Below are 19969 nucleotides of genomic sequence, written 5' to 3' on the forward strand. Positions count from 1 at the left end.
TTCACCCCCCCTCCCTTCACCCCCCCTCCCTTCACTCACCCCCCTCCCTTCACTCAACTTCCCCCCCCCTTCACCCCCCCTCCCTTCACCCCCCCTCCCTTCACTCACCCCTCCACTCCCTCAGTCTCTGCAATCACCACTCTGCATGACGTCATCAGCACGAGACGCGCTAAGAGAGGCCCCCACCACGCGCCACCGCACTCGGAAGTGGAGCAGGGTCTCAAATCCGTGGCTATGCTCGTCTCCCAGTTTGATCCGAGGTGAGATGTTTTTACCGTTGTTATTATAGTATTTGTACTGTAAAGTTTTGCTTATTTTTCTTCGTAGGGATGGCAATTGAATACTATAACTTTTCAATCGATTTTCAGGTTGTAATTTCAAAATGTAGGGCCGAGCCATTGCAGGAATGGCCTGCAGCCCTTGTTTTTATTGTCATTGATCCCCATGTAACGTCTACGACTGGCTTATCACTTCACCCCAGTGTGGGGCCTAACATATGCAGACGTGGACCTTTCTTGCCAGTATCAGAGTATAAGAATAGGTTTTACTCTTTCTTGCCTCGTGTATAGGAAAATGTAGGGGCTGTATGGTACGTCATTTGTAAGTCAAATTCATTCAAAAAGTGAATGGGTTCCGAGTCGAAACCTAAATATGATGAGGGGTAGTATAGTGAAAGGAAATCCTTAAGAAGATATTGTCTCGTGTATAGGTTAATTTAGGGGGCTACATGGTCAAGAATGTGGAAACACAAACAGGAAATTAACGGGATAAGACCTGAGACTCGTGACACTGAACACTGACAGCACCACTGAGTGAAGAGACCCCCCAGTCCCTACAGCGATCGTGGTTGTGACGTGAATTGTGATCAGTGGATAGCCACGAGGCAGTCAGTTAAGGGAGTTGATGAGGGTTGATGTGCAGTTTAGATAGTTAATTTGCAGTTAAGGGTAAAGGATTTGAAGGGCAGAAGGAAGTTCACGGAGTTGAAGGGCAGTTAAAAGAGGTGGAAGAGCAAGTTAAGAGTGAGTTGTAGGAGTTGGGAGCAGTTAAGAGAGTTGAAGGGCATATAAAGAGATGGAAGGGCGGTTAATGGGGTCGTCCATAAATGACGTCACGTGATTTTGGCTGATTTTTGACCCCCCCCTCCCCCCCTCGTCACACGGTGTCACAAAAAGTCAGACCCCCCTCAAATATGATGTCACAAAGCTCTCCCCCCCCCCCCAAAAACCATATTTCCATTTTGAAAATAAAACATGCTTCAAATTGCTTTAAACTTTTGTAATTGTAGTGCGTATTTAATGTGGCGCTGCCCTCTGATGTAGGGGAAAACACGTATTAAAAAGAACGCGTTGGAAAGCTGAAATTTAGCATAAAATCAACGTCTAACCATTCTCCCATGGAGAAGAAAAATGCTCCTTCATGGAATAAATAAAAGGTGACCTTAGTAAATTTAAATAATCAAATAGTTAATAATGAAAATTAATCAAAGGTAGTGTTATAACAATTCCATTCAATAAATATTTGTTTAAAGATGTGCATTTTTACGTGACGTCACATTTCTCAACCCCCCTTCCCCCCGTCGTCACACATCGTCACATTCTAGATTTGAAGTTTTCGTGACTGCAAGGAACGTAATGATTTTGATCGGAGTCATTACGTTGCCATACATAGCAGGCGTTACCAAAAAGATTTCCAAAATTCTAAACAAACACAAGATCCAGGTCCGATTCAGTACAGTACACAAAATCCGTGATCTGATCCCATCCGTAAAGGATGTCATTCCTGACTGGTGTCTACAAACTGAGTTGCACCAGTGGTGATTGTTATATCGGGGAAACGAAACGACATATTTCGGACCGCATTCGCGAACACAAGTCGGATTTGAAGCACGGCAGGACGAATTCTTCGGCCGTAGGTGATCACTGTTATAATACTTCTGGTTCTCATGACATTGTGTTCTCCGATACCAAGGTACTCTGCAAGCCTTCTGGATACTACCAAGAGTTGCCCATGAAGCCATTCAGATATACAAACAGACAACTTCAACTGAGAGGATGGATTCTAATTGAGCAATCATTGGAAGGATGTAATTAACCAAGTTAAACTTTAGCTACTTTATAGTTTTACAGTCATATCCATTCTTTTTCTCCCAGCTTTATACACTACCATCACTCAGAGATTTGACGTACAGTGTTTTGATGGTGCCCCAGTGCTCATCCCCTCCACCCCATGGCAATTTGCCCGGGAGCATTATGCCCAGGAGCCCAGGAGCCTCTATGGTGTCCGCATCCCAATGCTTGGTCCGACCTGGCTGCTTCACTTCTCTTACACTTACCCTTATCTTGTCTGTTAGTCAGCTAGTCCCCCGCCCCCACCCCTCCCCCCTCCCCCCCTGACTCCTCCCCCTTCGCTTACCACATATAATCACGTGTCTCTAGACAGCTCTCTTTATTCACTACAGTGGTTTCGCTGTAGCGTGTTCCACCTTTACCCTTTGGTTGTAGTGTATGGTAGTGTATTGTATAGTGTAGTGGATAGTGTAGTGTATAGTGTTTTTTTATATTAGTGTATTCTATAGTATATAGTGTAGTGTATTGTGGAGTCTATACCATTGCATAGTGTAGTGTATTATAGTATAGTGGATAGGAGTCTATAGTAGTGTTTCGGGTATAGTTGTGTATTGTGCAGTATTCAGTATTGTGTAGCAAAGTTTCTAAGTGTATTGCGTAGTTTATAGCAGTGTATAGTGTAGTGTATAATAGTACTAGCATAAGTACCCGGCGTTGCCCGGGTGAAAAATATATTTCTTAATAACCTTACATATATACACAGATGGGCTGCTACCCCTGCCCCCCCCCCCCCCCAGGCACGATCTCCTCGGCCGCTGTGCAGTAATATATACGGCCTATAGTGTGGTGGGGTGTCGAGGCCTAGTACCGTGCAGAGCCTCCGGCCTCGCCTAGATTGCCCACCCGGCTGAGGCTGGGTACCGGGGCCGTTACCCCCCCCCCCCCCCCCCCCCGCGCTACAATAATACTGTGTAATCGCTATAATTTTATAATCTACCGACCCTATAATAGTAATTGCACACATTGTGGTGGGGGGGGAGTGAAGAGGACGTGAAACTTTGATGAATTTACCTCAGAGTCGCGTGGTGGGTGTCGAGGCCTAGTACCGTGCAGAGCCTCCAGCCTCGCCTAAATTGCCCACCTGGCTGATGCTGGGTACGGGTGGCGTTCCCCCCCCCCCCGCGCTACAATAATACTGTGTAATCGCTATAATTGTATTATCTACCGACCCTATAATAGTAATTGCACACATTGGGGTGGGAGGGGAGTGAAGAGGACGTGAAACTTTGATGAATTTACCTCAGAGTCGCGTGTTAATGCGTGCGCATATTTTTAACGGGAATTAAAAATGGCGTCCACCCCGCAGCGAATGCGTCGCTAGCCGTTGCCAGGGGCAACCGCCGTCCAATGAAACTGCGTATGGTCCGGCGACACACAGACACACACACAGACAGACAGACAGATTTGCGATTTTATATATAGAGATAGCATAGAAGTGTAGTGTATAGTAGTGTATAGCAGTGTATGGTGTACTGTTTAATAGTGTAGTGTATAGTATCGTAGTATATAGTGTAGTGTAGAGTATAGTAGTGTAGTGTATTGGTGATTTAATTTAGCTGTTTAATTTCTTAACAGCTTTCCTATGAACTAGATATTGCTTAACTTAGCTTTCCTATTAATCAATTCAACTTTCGCCCCTTTGTTCATAGTACCCCAATACTCACCCTCCCCCCCTCTCCTGCATAATGAATAGCGTTTGAATGAGCTCATTCAGACGCTGTTCTTCACCTGAGGACGGCTGCTTGCGTTGTGGCCGAAACGTCATGAGAATTGTATTGTTTTATTTTTATTATTTTATTATTTCCCATCTACGTGACTTTACCGAAAGAACCAAGAAGATGAATCCCTGCAGTTACGAAAGTTTTAAATCGAAATTCTGCCCCTTTGTTCACGGTGCCCCAATACTCACCCTCTCCTGCATAATGAATAGATGTTATCAATCAGCCTAGCACCCGCCCCCCACCGACTCCATGCGCCCCCCCCCCTGCCTTGGTTCCTCCCCCCCTCTTGCCCTATATAGTCGCGTTTCTCTATTAGCTCTTTTCACTTACTGCAGTGATTTTGGCTGTAACGGTTCCACCTGAAGACAGAAACTTTTGTTGCCTCCGAAACGTCGTGATTTAATTTAGTTGTTTTTCATTTATACATTTTACCGAAAAAACCAAAGAGTATGAATCCTTGCAGTCACGAAAACTTCAAATCTAGAATTAGTTCTTTTCATTTTATTATTATTTTTTCATCTACGTGACTTTACCGAAAGAACCAAAGAGTATCGTCACAAATGTCTGACCCCCCTCCCCCCCAGGTGCGTGACGTCATTTATTGACGGCCCCTAAGACGGAGGTAAGCCTTGAGAAGAGAGAGTGACTGGCTTGTGAGAGTTCTACATCAAGTATAATAACAACAGAAGTGTCACAGTGACAGACTCTCTACGAATTGTTCCAAGTTTCAAACAGTATAGTTTATCAAATATTTTACCCATTTGAGTTAAAACGTACACAATGGTTGGAGTCTTCTCTTACTATTCATATGTACAGAGAAAAACTTAAGAGACATTACACCTAGATACTATTGGAATATGTATCGTTTCCACATGCAAACAGGTTGGCATATCCAGAGCTCATGTATGTGCCCATTACAATGTATATCTTATAGCTTTTAGAAGAAAGCAAAAATTAAAGAGAGAAAAACAACCCATGCTTAACAGGGGAGATAAAATATGAATTTCATGCAGAAATGTGCCCCAAGTCAGGAATCGAAACCGATCGCTTTTGCTGTAAGACACAATTACTACCACTGTGCCAGCTTTCTGGCCTAGCAGCTGAAGGGTATATATTGGAAACATTGTTTTAATCTTTCATGTTTAGTTTGGCCAATGGTTAAGGTTGACCAATCCTTTGGCCATTGCTTTAGAACAGTTTGTGTTCCTTCCCTCACATTTCCAATTATCACAGTTAGCTATGTACGGTGTGAAAGTTTTACATACATTGCGGAAGTTTTAGGGGTTAATGCCCTGCGCAACGAACCCGGCGGCCCAATTAGATTCCTGCTCACGGCCAAAACCATTTACGATTATCTGAACCGGTCCTGGGCCTCCACTAGGTCGACTCAACCTTAAATGAGTGCCTGGTGCAGTGTGTAAACATTGTCACTAGGGAGACGAGGGCGACTGGGCGTTGTTGGTCACCCCACCCCCTAGTGTGCCATGCCGGCCTTCATAGATGCTTGCTAATAGCACTTCCCCCAAAAAAGTATGTTAAGGCTATGTGAATTTGTAATGTCTTATGTGAATTTGTAATGTGGCGAGTAATGGTACAGCGGTAATCATCCTGTGCAATGAATCCTGTAAATACTTACATTTTTGCTCACAGCCACATATGTGACAAATATTTGAAACACCCCAAGACTTTCACTAGGTCTACTCGGCCTAAAATGGGTACCAGGTTTAGTATGTAAAATTCAATTTGGGGATACAAAAGTGGCTGGGCTTGGTGCTGGCCCACAACCCCCTCATCTTGTGCTCTGACAGCTTTGATGGATGCTTGCTAACAGCACTTGCTATAACAGTGTGTTGAAAGCTATATTAAGGATCTTTGTTTTTGTGTACAGCAAACCCTTGCCCGTCATGGGGGTTACATTCTTGAAAATAGCCGCAATCAGCAAGTCCATTGTGGGGAAATCTCGGGTTTGATTCACGGTTTGTTTTATGTTATACTACATCAACCCAAACATTAAACAGGATGTATTTTTGATGTAAAATATATTCTTTGGGTCTTTCGGTAAAGCCACGTAGATATAAAAAATAATTAAATTAATACAAATCATAACAATATCACGACGTTTCGATCGCAACACAAGCAATCATCAGGTGAAAAATATAGCGGGAGAGCTGCTGAGGCAGGAAAGAATATATGTCGGGAGCGCTGCTAAGGTAGGGAATTATAAAGATTTGAGATGGGTGTAGCTCAAGGGTCAGTGGGTAGAGCTAGAGATGAAATTTGCATGTAAATGTAAGATCGAGTAAATCTTGACAAACGAAGCTGTGGGGGGTGGCCGTTGTATTGTAAGAGATTAGCATGTCAATGTAAGCAAATTAAAATTTGCATGTAAATGTAAGCTCGGAGAGAGCTCGGAAAGCCATCGCCACGTGGAGGTAGAAAAAGATGGCAAGCCGCCATTTACTAACACAGCTAACGGTGGCTGTGTTAGTGAATGTAACTCAGACAGTCGAAAATAACTGCTCACATAGGTAGGAAGGGAACAACACAGCCAGTTATGACCTAAGCTGGTTAATAACGTCCTTCCAATGATTGCTCAGTTTGTACCCATCTTCTCGGTTGAAATTGTCTGTGTTTATCTCTGGATGGCTTCATGAACAAATCTTTGCTGATAGCCAGTGGGTTTGCAGAGTCCCTTCGTCTTGGCTGCCTTAGCAGTGCTCCCGACGTATATTCTTTCCTGCCTTAGCAGTCAGCAGCTCTCCTGCTATATTTTTCACCTGATGACGATTGCTTGTGTTGCGATCGAAACGTCGTGATATTGTTATTATTTTTATTAATGTTATGATTTTTCTATCTATGTGGCTTTACCGAAAGACCCAAAGAATATTAATTCCTGCAGTCACGAAAGCTTGAAGTCAAAATGTAAAATATGATTAATATTTTCCAGTGCTAAATATAACTTGTATAGTAAATGTATTAAAAGAAAATAAAAAAATGTGTCGACGACTGTACACGTTATCTTCCGCGGCAGCAGCATTGCGAGCATTACAGTTATAATTTGTTTACAGTATTATACACTAACAGGAAGAAAAATTGCGGGCGGCTGAACGTCATTGTTGGAGAATGGGAACGGCCATGTGATCTGGGACTCGCACTAGACCACTTGGGAAACAATATGGGGGACTACATTAACGATGTGTACACGAATCTTGCGGTCAACCGCGAATGGTCGAATCACGGGGGCGCGATCGGCAAACTGAACCTCAATACATTTGGGCCAAAACCGCGATAGCTAATCTCACAGAATGGAAGGGTTTTCTGCATATACATGGTGACTGATAGTGAGTGAGATTGTGCAATGTACTGTGTGTGAGTGTGTAATGTGTAGTCATATCGTATGTGATATGTATCTGCAGAATCAATCACATGGAGCAGAGAGACTCGGCACAGACTGGAATTAAAAAGGACCAAAGCGTCCTTTGTTTATACAGCACGGACCAGATGGGAAACATGAAGAAACACCTGCAATCACACACTGGCAAAAAGCTTTTCAAGTGCTCTGTGTGTGGGAAGGCATTTACAAGGTCATCACATCGTGATAGACATCAGACATCACACACTGGCGAGAAGCTGTTCAAGTGCACATTGTGTGGAAAAGCCTTTTCACGGGCATCAAACCTTGACAGACATCAGACATTACACACGGGAGAGAAGCTCTTCAAGTGCAGTGTGTGTGTTAAGGAATTTTCACGGGCATCGAATCTTAACAAACATGAGAAAAAACACTTTGGGGAAAACCCATTCAAGTGTACTGTGTGTGGGAAGGGATTTTCACATTCAGGATCTCTTCTGATTCACCAGAGTAAACACACAGGTGAGAAGCCGTTCAAGTGCACAATGTGTGGGAATACATTTACACAGTCGTCGCATCTTAACAGACATCAGAAAACGCACACAGGCGAAATGCCCTTCAAGTGCACTGTATGTGGGATGGCATTCTCACGGTCATCGAATCTCGACAGACATCAGAAAACACACTTTGGTGAAAAGCCCTTTAATTGCACTGTGTGTGAGAAGGCATTTTCACGGTCTTCACATCTTGACAGGCATCAGAAAACACATACTCGTGAACATCTCTTTACGTGCACTGTGTGTGGGAAGCCGTTTACAGATTCAGGATCTCTTTATATTCACCTTAAAACTCACACAGTTGAGAAGCTCTTCAAGTGTAATGTGTGTGGCAAGGCATTTACACAGTCGGCATATCTTCCTATTCACCAGAGAACACACACAGGGGAAAAACCCTTCAAGTGCACAGTGTGTGGGAAGGCATTTTCACGATCATCACATCTTAACAGACATCGGAAAATACACTCAATGGAAATGCCTTTGACGTACCCTGTGTGTGGGGAGGCATTTCCACGGTCAGAAGTCCGAAACAGTCATGAGAAGATCCACTTGGAGTTGAATGTGAAATCTACAAGTGAAAGTGCTTCAATTAACCCATCTCTCATAAAACAGGAACCAGAAGAAAATTTCCCCTTTGAAACGTGGCCAGGAGTGAAACTGGAATGTGACAAAGAGAAGTTTCAATGTGAAGAAGTGACGTTGAAATGTGAAGACGATGATTTGAATCCAGGACCCAACTTCCAGGTCGATGGAGGCATTTTGAAGCAGGAGGATAATTTGGACTGTGAGGGAAAGCGAGATGACCCCAAAAAGTTTTTGGATGTGGAAATTTGGATGGACTTTTTGGACAATGCAAAGTAGGAGTCCAGGAAGATATATATATCCAGGAAAATGAGACAAAGAATCTCCACAGAGTTCACCTTATTTATAGGCTTCTCTTATTGCAAGAATGCATGCAGCTGTAGGTGTCAATCAGACAGTTTAGATTTTAGTAATTCTGATGTAAAAAAAAAGAAATTGCAGTGGAGTGTTAATGAAATAGGGTCAACTTTTTTCATATTCTAGAAATATAATTTGATAATCTTGATTTGAAGCTTTCGTGACTGCAGGAATCCATACTTTTTTGTTCTTTCGGTAAAGTCATATAGGTATACATTTTATTCTATACGTACGTGACTTTACCGAAAGAACCAAAGAGTATAATTTGATATTTATGCATGAAGTGATTTTGATGGTAACCGTTGAATATTATAGACCTCATTTAAAGCATAACATGCATTCTTGGAGAAGTGAGCACAAATCGAATAAGTGTTAAAAGGGGTCATTATACCATGGTATACAACATGGGGATACGTACCCGACAGCATTATTTTCTATGAGCAATATATGAGGGCTTCATTGGGGTATCTGTAATAATGCTAATAATGCAGATGGAAAACATTTCATGAATTAAATAATGTATTATAATAACCACAGTATGATGTACTATACGCACAAGTGCATTCTGCTGTACACCTACAAGGCATTGGTGGGAGACATTTGAGGAGCTGCTGCGCTCCCAATCCAGGTAATTCTCAGAGAAGAGCTCCAGGACCTTTGTGATCTTAGTGATGCTTTTCGTCTAAATTGCTTTGGTGAGGTTTCTTTTAGGTAGGGCCTGAGATTGTGCTATTCTCATGATTTTTTTAATCGATGGTTTAAAAATGTAATCGTGACTGCGAATCATGATAATCGAATGGTGGGGTCTGGTTGGCTCAGCATACGTTATTCTCATTGGCCGAGTGAATGATGGGGACGGATAGCAGTCAGCCCTGCTGCGTGTTCTCACTCGCAAGCCCTTTATAGATATTTAGATTTTATTATTCGTTGTAAAATATTTTTCCAGGGCAAAGAGCACTATAACAAATCAGCGTTCAACGCGGTCGCACTAATCGATGTCCCATGTACTTTTAAAGTGGCTGCTGTATGGCTTTGTCTGCATGCTCCCCAATCTCTTTTTTTAAATAGCTGTTTTAACTGTAAACACAATATTCACACATCACAACCACTAAACTCACTTCACATACACATTGCGCACACAGTACACGATCACAATATAGTCAATAATTTGCGCACAGTAAAACCATCCACAACATACACATCACACCCACATACGATACAGCAAACCCTTGCCCATCGCGAAGGTTACATTCTTGAAAATAGGTGCAATCGGCAAATACCAGATCCACAAACTCAAAGGCATTACTAGTCCTTGGGCCAGACCAGATATCGGTACCACCCAAGGTGGCAACACTTCAATGGTGCCATTTTATTTGTTACACCAACAGAAGTAAAATAATACATGGTAACCTTTCCAAATGAGTAGCGGTTTAATTTTTCTCGCAGCAAACCTGTTTTTGCACCTATCGCAATCACGCCTATTTGCCCGGACTTTACAAATAAAACATTCCAACACCTCTGCAGTTAATTAGGACATATAATTTACAAACTGGATGTTTGTCCCCAAGGCATGTATTTCATACATATTCTTGCATTTATTCACGCTTGTTCAATTTAAGTGACTTAGTTAAGTCTGGAATAGATTGGTGCTATCTGTTTTCCTTCTGTTTATAGCAGCTTGTTTGCTCATCATTTACTGGCAGGTGAGGCAATGACTGGTGGTTCTCTATTATTTCTGTTCAGTAAAGATATCTACAGTGCTAACTTTACCCTCTGTATTGTTGATGTACTTGTTAAGATTATTAGTTAAGGCCAGGGACTACAGGAAAAAATAATGATTTTTCTTCATATTCTTTGAGTCTTTCGGTAAAGTCACTTATGTTCAAAGAAAATTAAAAATCTATGACCTTTTTTGTTCCTGATTAAGATTGCTTGTGTTGCGATCGACACATTGTAGATTTTTCGTTATCTTCTTTGAACCTAAGTGACTTTACCGAAAGACCCAAAAGAATATGAATTCCTGCAGTCACGAAAGCTTTAAGTCAAGATTTTTGTTCAAATTGTCAATTTTGATATTTTTTATATTTTGCTTCTATAAATTGTAAACTTTCATAAATTATTACCAATAACTTTGTTATTATTATTACCAATAACTTTGTTATAACTTTGTTATTTGTAGTAATAATTGATTAAAATCATTAAAACTAACTATATTTTATAAATATTTTTTACGATTTTTATACAAACTTCGCCAAGTAAACAGCCTTAAATTAGCGGGTTTTTTTGCATTAATTGCAATTTGTCTCAGCATTTTAAGAAATAACCTAGTTGATTTGCATATCATGGAAAAGCTTATTCTCTGGAGAAGATGTCTAGCTTAGTCATATATGGCTATTGACTTTGCTGTCATGGTAATAAGAGGGGGAACACAAGTATAACTCTCAAATCTCATTGCTACTGGCACCACAATGCCAGAATTGGCATTGTGATTTTCTCAAAATTACATTTTGCATTCCGAGTTTGACAACTCATGTTTCATAATAGGTAAAGCCACATAGCATACTGCTTCCTACTTGGAATATCTAGAAATGTTCAGAGGGATGTTTTTATATATTTATAGATGGCCGCAAGTGCAACAGGGCAGTGTGATGACACAAACGCCTGTATGAAGCTCTCATGCGACTGACATAGGATGGTTTCCTGTCCTGGTTGGAAGCAACTCGCACGAACGGCATAGTTCCCCTGGATGAGATACTGTGGACCATTGACAACCTGAGGAAAGAAGTCTCACAAGCAGCTTTGAAGGATGTCCTCGAGGACAGCTCATGTACACACATGTAACTGTTTGAAGTCTACTGCGAGTTCCTCAGAGGTGGAAACAGCAGCCTCTCGACCTTCTGGATGTTCTATTTGGACATGGTTGAAATATTGTTGGGGCTCATCCGAGCATCCAGAGAGGGAGACTGGATGCTACACTTGGTAAGAATTTGAGCAATGATCCCATGGTGCTTCGCTTATGATAAGATGAATTATGCACGCTACTTCCCCTACTACTACGCCCAGATATCTCAGCCGCCCATCACACACCCAGATGTGTACACGGAATTCATGGAAGGAGGCTTCTCAGTTCAACTGGGCTCCACCAATTTTTTTGGCCGAATCCTTGTTGACCAAGCTATAGAAGAAACGGTGAACAAAGACACCCATACAGCTGGAGGGACAAAGGGATTCAGCTTTAAGCCAGGAGCCGTGACCAAATATTACCTAACAGCTGAGTACAGAAGCATGTACCGCAGACAGCTGAGAGACCTGATAGGTCAAGGCAGGTCCAAACTGTCCCATCCAGATCTACAGGGTCCAAGGATCAAAAGAGATAAAGCAGATGTTCAGTCTCTCATTGGCCTTATTGAGAATAACTGGATCAACCCTATGTCCCCTGATGAGATAGATCTGGTTAGCCTCTCCACTGGCACTATGGCTCCACCTGATGTGACAGGGATCTTTTGAGAGCTCTTGAGGTACCAGGTATTCAAGTAAACGAGGTGTGCTGAGGACCCACCATCTGTGAAATTCCACGACAAGATGACAAAAGTCTGAAGACATTTCGATTTAAAGCTTTCGTGACTGCAGGGATTCATCTTCTTGGTTCTTTCGGTAAAGTCACGTAGAAGGGAAGTAATTAAATAATAAAAAAACAATAACATAATTCTCACGACGTTTCGGCCACAACGCAAGCAGCCGTCCTCAGGTGAAAACCAGGTCTGTCGAGGCGACAGCGTCTGAATGAAACAGCACACGTGCTTGGAGCATATATATAAGCTGGGTTGGAAGGGGGGAAAATGGCGCCTTGACAAAAGAATATGCATATCAAGAGGAATTTAGCATATTTATGGGAAATGCAGGTATGTGATTAGTACTAATGCCCATGCATTATGCAGACATTCTCCAATAGCACAAAAACAGCATATGGAAAGAAAGCACGGGATGTGGTTCTGAAGGCAGATAGAAACCTGTTCAGTCACATGATCCTGGTGGCTGAAAGCAGGAAGGTGAATATGAAGGATGTCCTTTCCTACCCACTGGGCCCACTGCCATGGGCACTGGCAAAAGCTGATGGGTCCTGACGAAAAACAAACAAGGCTGCACTTTCCAGAGAGCTTGAAAAGAAAATGTCTCCTGCAGAAGACATCAAAACCCCATCTACTTCCATCATTGATGGGATGAGCCTAGTCAAAAAATGAATGGCAACAACAAAACCTTTGCACAGGTGGCAGAGTCAGCCTTGACCCAGGTCCTCCACGAGGGGGCACAGTGAGAGGATTGATGTTTTTGATGTCTACCGACAGACTTCGAGCAAAGATGCTGATCGATTGAACCGGGGTGCAGACACCACTCTCCAGTACAATAACCTTGCCGGAGGACACCATGTCCAGCAGTGGAGAAAATTCCTGTGCAGTCCATCCAACAAGACCAGTCATCAAGTTTCTGGTAGAAGAGTGGAAACTCATAATCAACGATTTTTGGGTTTAGATCGCGTTATTTATAAATGTGTCGTAACCCTCCACCACCCGACACGGCCAATCAGTAAAAAAGTGTCACGTTGACAAAAGACAAATAGTTCACTGCTTTAGCCCACCGGTGTGTTGAAGCGTGAAACCACAACATTTACAATTTGAGTACGACGTTTCGCTGGTAATTGCATCCAGCATCATCGGGCAATTCGCCATTCTGCAATTACCAGCGAAACGTCGTACTCAAATTGTAAATGTTGTGGTTTCACGCTTCAACACACCGGTGGGCTAAAGCAGTGAACTATTTGTCTTTTGTCAACGTGACATTTTTTTACTGATTGGCCGTGTCGGGTGGTGGAGGGTTACGACACATTTATAAATAACGCGATCTAAACCCAAAAATCGTTGATTATGAACAATATTGGTCGCGAAAGCCTACGTGTTAAACAGAGTGGAAACTCCCACTATACAGAGAAATTATGCATGGCAATGTGTTGTTACATGACCTGTGAGGAAACCTGCTACAAGTTGACAGAAGATGAGTGTGAGGAAGTAGCAGAGCTGCACTCCACGCATGAAGAAGCTGACACCTGTCTGCTCCTGCATGCATTGCATGCAGCAAATGTGGGCTCAAAGGCAGTTATCATCACAGCTGAGGACAGTGATGGCATGGTGCTTTGTCTTGGCTTCCAGAAGGACATCACCTATCTCATCTACGAGAAGTGTGGGACACAACCGCACACAGTTTGTCGATATCAGCAAACTGGCAAGGTCACTTGGAGACAGCATCTGTGACAGCCTAATTGGCTTACACGCCTTCACAGGCTGCGACACTGTCAGTTCATTCGCCGGTCGAGGGAAGCTGAATGCCCTGAAGATGGTGAGAAAGGACACTTCCTGCCAAGATACTTTTAGTCGACTGGGGCAGTCATAGATTGTGAGTGATGAGCTGTTCCAGAAAATTGAGCAGTTCACCTGTCGCATGTATGTTGATAATAGCACTGGTGAGGTGAATGATCTGCGCTACCAGCTCTTCTGCACCAAAAGGGGACAAGTCGATTCCAGCCAGCTGCCACCATGTAGAGACTGTCTCTTCATGCATGTTCAACGAGCCAACTATCAGGCAGCAATCTGGAAGTGCTGTCTTCAGGCTAATCTTGTGGTGCCAAGCCCTACTGAGTATGGATGGACAGACAATGATGGCAAGCTGTCCATTTACTGGATGCGCTTCCCACCTGTACCAGGTGTGGTTTTGAAACTACTAGCATGCAAGTGTGTGCGTTCATGCAAAATGCCAAGCTGCACGTGCCTGTTAAATGGACTGACATGCACAGACGTGCAGGTTACAGACCCGCAGTAACCAAAACCTGCAGGATGATCCAGAACCTGATTTTGAACTCGGGGAGTCAGATGACGAGATAGACGAGCAGTTTGATGAGTGACACAGGGTGGTGATTCTGATGGTATTACTCCGGTAGTAGTAGTATTATACATTGATGCACAGTGTGGTGATTCTGGACTTGTTTACCCTTGTTAACACCATCTAAGTACACAGCTTGATAACAATAATGTAACCTTCACATATACCCATCACTAACAATATATATGGGATTATATGTATCATTGACTAATTATATGTGAATGTTAATGTTTATTATATTCAAGTAGTTCCTTACCTCACTATGGTATTCCTTATTATCCTGTGTTTTCATTGTGTATTTAGACCAATAAAGACCAGTTTGTGACCTAACTGGCATTGGTCTAGGTAGTTTTTCAGTAATGCCCATTTCATCCTTCCGGATGCCTAAAGTCATGGTAACTACAACTAAGCTGCTACTTCGCAAAGGTTATATCAGAATATGTCTCACACACATGGAGGATTACAAAAATCATTACCAGACTTCGTCACCTCAGGTGGTACCAATAAGTGATTTTTTTGGTCTGGGCCCATGGACTATACGGAGAAAACTAGGGTTTGGTTCATGATTTATAAGATGACACTCCCTACTTTTGTTTTATGTTACCCTACATCAACCAAAACATTAAAAAGGAAGTATTTGTAATACTAATGTAGTGGGTATAAATGGAGAGAGGTACTTTTTTCGGTAAAGTCACATAGGTAATTTTTTTGTTAAAAGAAAAACAACTAAATTAAATCACGACGTTCCGGAAGCAACACAAGCCTCCGTCTTAAGGTGGAACCACCACAGCAAAATTACTGTTTCGATTTAAAGCTTTCGTGACTGCAGGGATTCATCTTCTTGGTTCTTTCGGTAAAGTCACGTAGAAGGGAAGTAATAAAATAATAAAAATAAAACATAATAAAACAATTCTCACGACGTTTCGGCCACAACGCAAGCAGCCGTCCTCAGGTGAAAACCAGGTCTGTCGAGGCGACAGCGTCTGAATGAAACAGCACACGTGCTTGGAGCATATATGTAATTAAGGACTCTCAGATGTCGATCTCCGTTGTCCTTTATTGGGTTCGTAGAATCTCGTTACCACGGCGTCCTCGCTCAGGCCCGCGTCCCTCCCGACGATCTCTCCACAGCCACTCGGCTGCTCCGATATGCAGTCTCCCTGCTGCTCCACCTTGCAGCCACACCGCTGCTCTGCTCTCTAGCTTCACTGCTGCCCCGTATACAGCTAGCCTCCCACAGCCGCTAGCTCTCTGCGTCTGACACCGATGGCTGACGGTGTCGACGTCTCCCACCGCGTGGCGACCGCGCCACTCTCTCCGTCCTGCCCAGCGTGGCCTCCTCCTGTTTCACTCCGGAAATGCAGGTATGTGATTAGTACTACTTATGCCCGTGCATTATGCAGGATTAGCAGCATCAAAGGGAAGGGATATGGGAAATGCAGGTATGTGATTATTTCTAATTATGCCCGTGCATTATGCAGGATTAGCAGCATCAAAGGGAGGGGCTATGGGAAATGCAGGTTTGTGAATAGTACTACTTATGCCCGTGCATTATGCAGGATTAGCAGCATCAAAGGGAGGGGGATAGGGGTAGCATTAATAAAGGGAAGGAGTGTTAATAGTATGTAGCTGCAGTAACTAAAACCACCACGTAAACAACTAAAGTATAAACTACATAGTATCATCAGTATACTAAATATACTCTACAATAAGCTGAGTTACTAACAGTAAGTAATACATTACAATTCTACGTCGTAAAAATATATAATATGCTTCCATCTAAACTGTATTCTCTTACATCACACGAGTCTACGCCGTACTATATACTGCCATAGACAAACCCAACGTTAAATTATATACTGTATTGGTGCGCATGGAGTTTAAACTAAAGCTTTATGACGCACGGGACGGAAGTTGAGCTGGTTAATAAGAAAGCTAAGTTAAGCCGATTAATGACATCCTTTGTTATGCTGCAGGGGAGTACATTAGAGTTGCTAGGGAGCTAAGCTTGCATGCTCCAAACAACGTGCGGCAAATTTCCATGTGATGGGAGTAAGCAGGGCTTGGAGTCAAATTTCTTAGTGATGGTAGTGTGTAAAGCTGGGAGTAAAAGACTGGAAACTGCAAGGCAGCTAAAATTTAACTTGGTTAATGACATCCTTCCAATGATTGCTCAATTTGAATCCATCCTCTCGGTTGAAGTTATGTCTATGTTTGTATATCTGGATGGCTTCATGGACAAATCTCTGGTAGTATCCAGGAGGCTTGCAGAGTACTTTGGTATCGGAGAACACAATATCATGAGAACCCACAGTGTTATAACAGTGGTCAGCTACGGCCGAATAATTCATCCTACCGTTTTTCAAATCTGACTTGTGCTCACGAATGCGGTCAGAAATATGTCGTTTCGTTTCCCCGATATAACAATCACCACAGATGCAACTCAGTTTGTAGACACCAGTCAGGAATGACATCCTTTACGGATGGGATCAGATCACGGATTTTGTGTACTGTACTGAATCGGACCTGGATCTTGTGTTTGTTTAGAATTTTGGAAATCATTTTGGTAACGCCTGCTATGTATGGCAACGTAATGATTTTGATCGGAGTCTCAGGAGGTTGATTCTCCACGGTAGGAGAAACAGCTTGGCAGAAAGTACGGTCCGAGTATCCATTCATATTAAGGGCCAGGTGGTGTTGGTCAGAGATGCAGTGGGCCCTATGGTATAGTGTTTTGATGAGGGAATTTTTTTGTGCCGGATGGTGGTGGGAATCAGGCTTCAGATAGGAATCTGTATGGGTGGCCTTCCTGTAGACAGAATGTCCCAAAGAGCCATTGGGCCTCCTCTCAAACAGAACATCCAAGAATGGTAACTTGCCATCCTTCTCCACTTCCATGGTGAATTTGATGGATGGGTGTATGGAGTTGATGTGGTCGAGAAATTGGTTCAATGCCGGGAGGCCATGTGGCCAAATGACGAAAGTGTCATCCACATATCTCTTCCACAGGGAAGGATGCAGGGTGGATGTCTGGATAGTGTCTGTTTCAAATTTCTCCATGAAAACATTGGCTATCACTGGTGATAAAGGGGAAACCCATAGGGGTACCCTCATTTTGTTTGTAGAAGGTACCATTCCAGGTAAAGTATGTGTTGGTGAGGCAATGCCTAATCAGCGCAGGGACATCAGGGTTCAGTCCATGATGGACTAAGTCTTCAATTATTGTTATGGTGTCAGGCACCGGAACCTTGGTGAATAGAGAGACCACATCAAAGCTGACGAGGACATCAGGAGACAGTAAAATATCCTTGACTAGAGAGACCAAGTGAGTTGAGTTAAGTACTGCTGAAGTGGTCTTGCCAGTGAAGGAAAGCAGAGTATCTGATAGAAAATGGGGTAGTTTGTAGGTAGGTAAGTTGTGGGGTACCTTTATGGATCTTGGGAAGACCATAGAATTTGGGTGGTCTAGCAGCTGAGGGTTTTAGGGAGAGCCGTTTGATTGGTTCGATTAGGGAGGTCTAACTAGTGATGTTCTTGTTGGTTTTTGTAGTTAGGCTGTTAGTCGGATCTCTATTGATTTTGGAGTAGCTGCCATCATTGAGTAGGTCCTGGATGTTGTTGTATGTGTTTTTATCCATGATGACAGTGGCATTGCCCTTGTCGGCTGAGAGGATGACTGTCATCCCTCTTTTTCAAATTGCGAGTTCAGAGCACTCATTTTTGCTGATGTTGCTAATGGGTTTCTTAGCATTTTTAAGGATAGTGGCTATTTCAGCTCTAGCAACGTCCGTTTGGATGTGTCCTAAGCCTTTGAGGGCTGCATCGACTTGGGAGATTATATCCTCCACTGGGATATGTTTAGGGGTAACTGCGAAATTAAGCCCTTTAGTACCGATTTAGATTGTCAGAAATTGGGATATTACTCTGATTAATAACAATTTTGTTGACATAGCTTTGTAATGTGTGGTTCTGGCTTCTTTGGAAGGAGGTTGAATTTAGCGATCAAGTTAGCTTTACATTTGGTTGACAATGAATCGGCAGAGGAGGCTGTCATGTCAACACGGTCCCAATCGGAAGGGGACATTTTTGTGTTAACATTAAATGTGATTGTAAGAGATTCTTGTCTAAATTATCGTGTTCAAATCGGAGCAATCTTATTCTCTCTGAGATTAGTGATAGGCTAGATTTAAACAAAATCCGTTTAGCGTTCGGCGAAGACACAGCAGCAAATGTGAGTGTGAAGGCGATGGGTATTACCTACCTTATTGTCGCAGCATCTCTTGAGGAAGGTTAGCGCCTCGATAAGCTGTGACTTCTTGTCTCATCTGTTAAAAACTCTTAACAGATAAGTGGAAATCCTCCCCGTAGAGGGTATTAATTCTAGATTTGAAGTTTTCATGACTACAAGGATCCATCCTTTTTTTATTTTTTCGGTAAAGTCACGTAGGTAAAAAAATGTTTTAAATAAAAACAACTAAATAAAATCACGACGTTTCTGAAGCAACACAAGCCTCCGTCTTCAGGTGGAACGGCCACAGCAAAATTACCGTAGTGAATAAAGAGAGCTGTTTAGATAACCGTGATTATATAGGGTACTAGCAGTAAGTACCCGGCGTTGCCCGGGCGAAAAAGGCAGACACACATGGACTTACACACAGACATCTACCCACACACATAGAAACACATCGACTTACACGCACACACATATGGACTCACACACACACACACATCGACTTTAGACACACATATGTAGTTACACACACAAATTGACTTCAACACACACATATACTTACACATATCGACTCACACATACATTGACTCAACAACAACCGCCATTCGCCACTAAGTGGCGGTGACGTAACCACAACGCTTGTGGCAGGCTATGTGCACCTTGAGGCCACGTGAAGTGTCGAACGCCCGCTGGCAGGAGGTCACGGGGCAGAGGCAGATGGCACAGGTCGACTGACTGAGACGACTGGCTGATGCAGCACCTGTGCCCCCTACTGTGCCAACTTGCTGTGCTTTAGACACCCGGCGCTCCGCTCATTGTTGTGAGCGTCGCGTGGAGTGTCCGATGGTACATAGACTCACACACACATTGACCTACACAAACACACATATGAACTTACAAAGACAGACATATCTACAAAGACACACACACAGGGACTTACACACACACACAGGGACCCACGCACACACATCGACTTACAGACACACATAGATTGATTGAGTGAGTGGGTGAGTGAGTGAGTGGGTGAGTGAGTGAGTGAGTGGGTGGGTGAGTGGGTGAGTGAGTGGGTGGGTGGGTGAGTGAGTGGGTGAGTGAGTGAGTGGGTGATT

The 19969-nt window shown here is 43.1% G+C and overlaps 1 protein-coding gene across 2 annotated transcripts; it reads left to right on the plus strand.

Moving 5' to 3' along the window:
• The first annotated feature begins 127 nt into the window (after window positions 1-127).
• Window positions 128-13229, plus strand: LOC144947770 (uncharacterized). 2 transcript variants are annotated; one of them, XM_078877134.1, is made up of 3 exons: window positions 128-260; window positions 4435-4472; window positions 7267-13229. In XM_078877134.1, exon 3 carries the CDS (start codon window positions 7277-7279, stop codon window positions 8618-8620), a length of 1344 nt encoding a protein of 447 aa, XP_078733260.1. In that variant the 5' UTR covers window positions 128-260; window positions 4435-4472; window positions 7267-7276; the 3' UTR covers window positions 8621-13229. The 2 variants fall into 2 exon arrangements, with proteins under 2 accessions (XP_078733260.1, XP_078733259.1); XM_078877133.1 differs by lacking the exon at window positions 4435-4472.
• The last annotated feature ends 6740 nt before the right edge of the window (window positions 13230-19969 follow it).

The sequence above is a fragment of the Lampetra fluviatilis genome, chromosome 46 (genome assembly GCF_964198595.1).
Source record: "Lampetra fluviatilis chromosome 46, kcLamFluv1.1, whole genome shotgun sequence".
NCBI classification, from domain to species: domain Eukaryota; kingdom Metazoa; phylum Chordata; class Hyperoartia; order Petromyzontiformes; family Petromyzontidae; genus Lampetra; species Lampetra fluviatilis.

Bases quoted from the DNA above. Each gene is read 5' to 3' on its own strand.
- LOC144947770 (XM_078877133.1), top strand. From the start codon at position 235: ATGCTCGTCTCCCAGTTTGATCCGAG. The intron at 261-7,266 runs GTGAGATGTTTT...ATGTATCTGCAG, and splicing joins GTCTCCCAGTTTGATCCGAG to AATCAATCACATGGAGCAGA.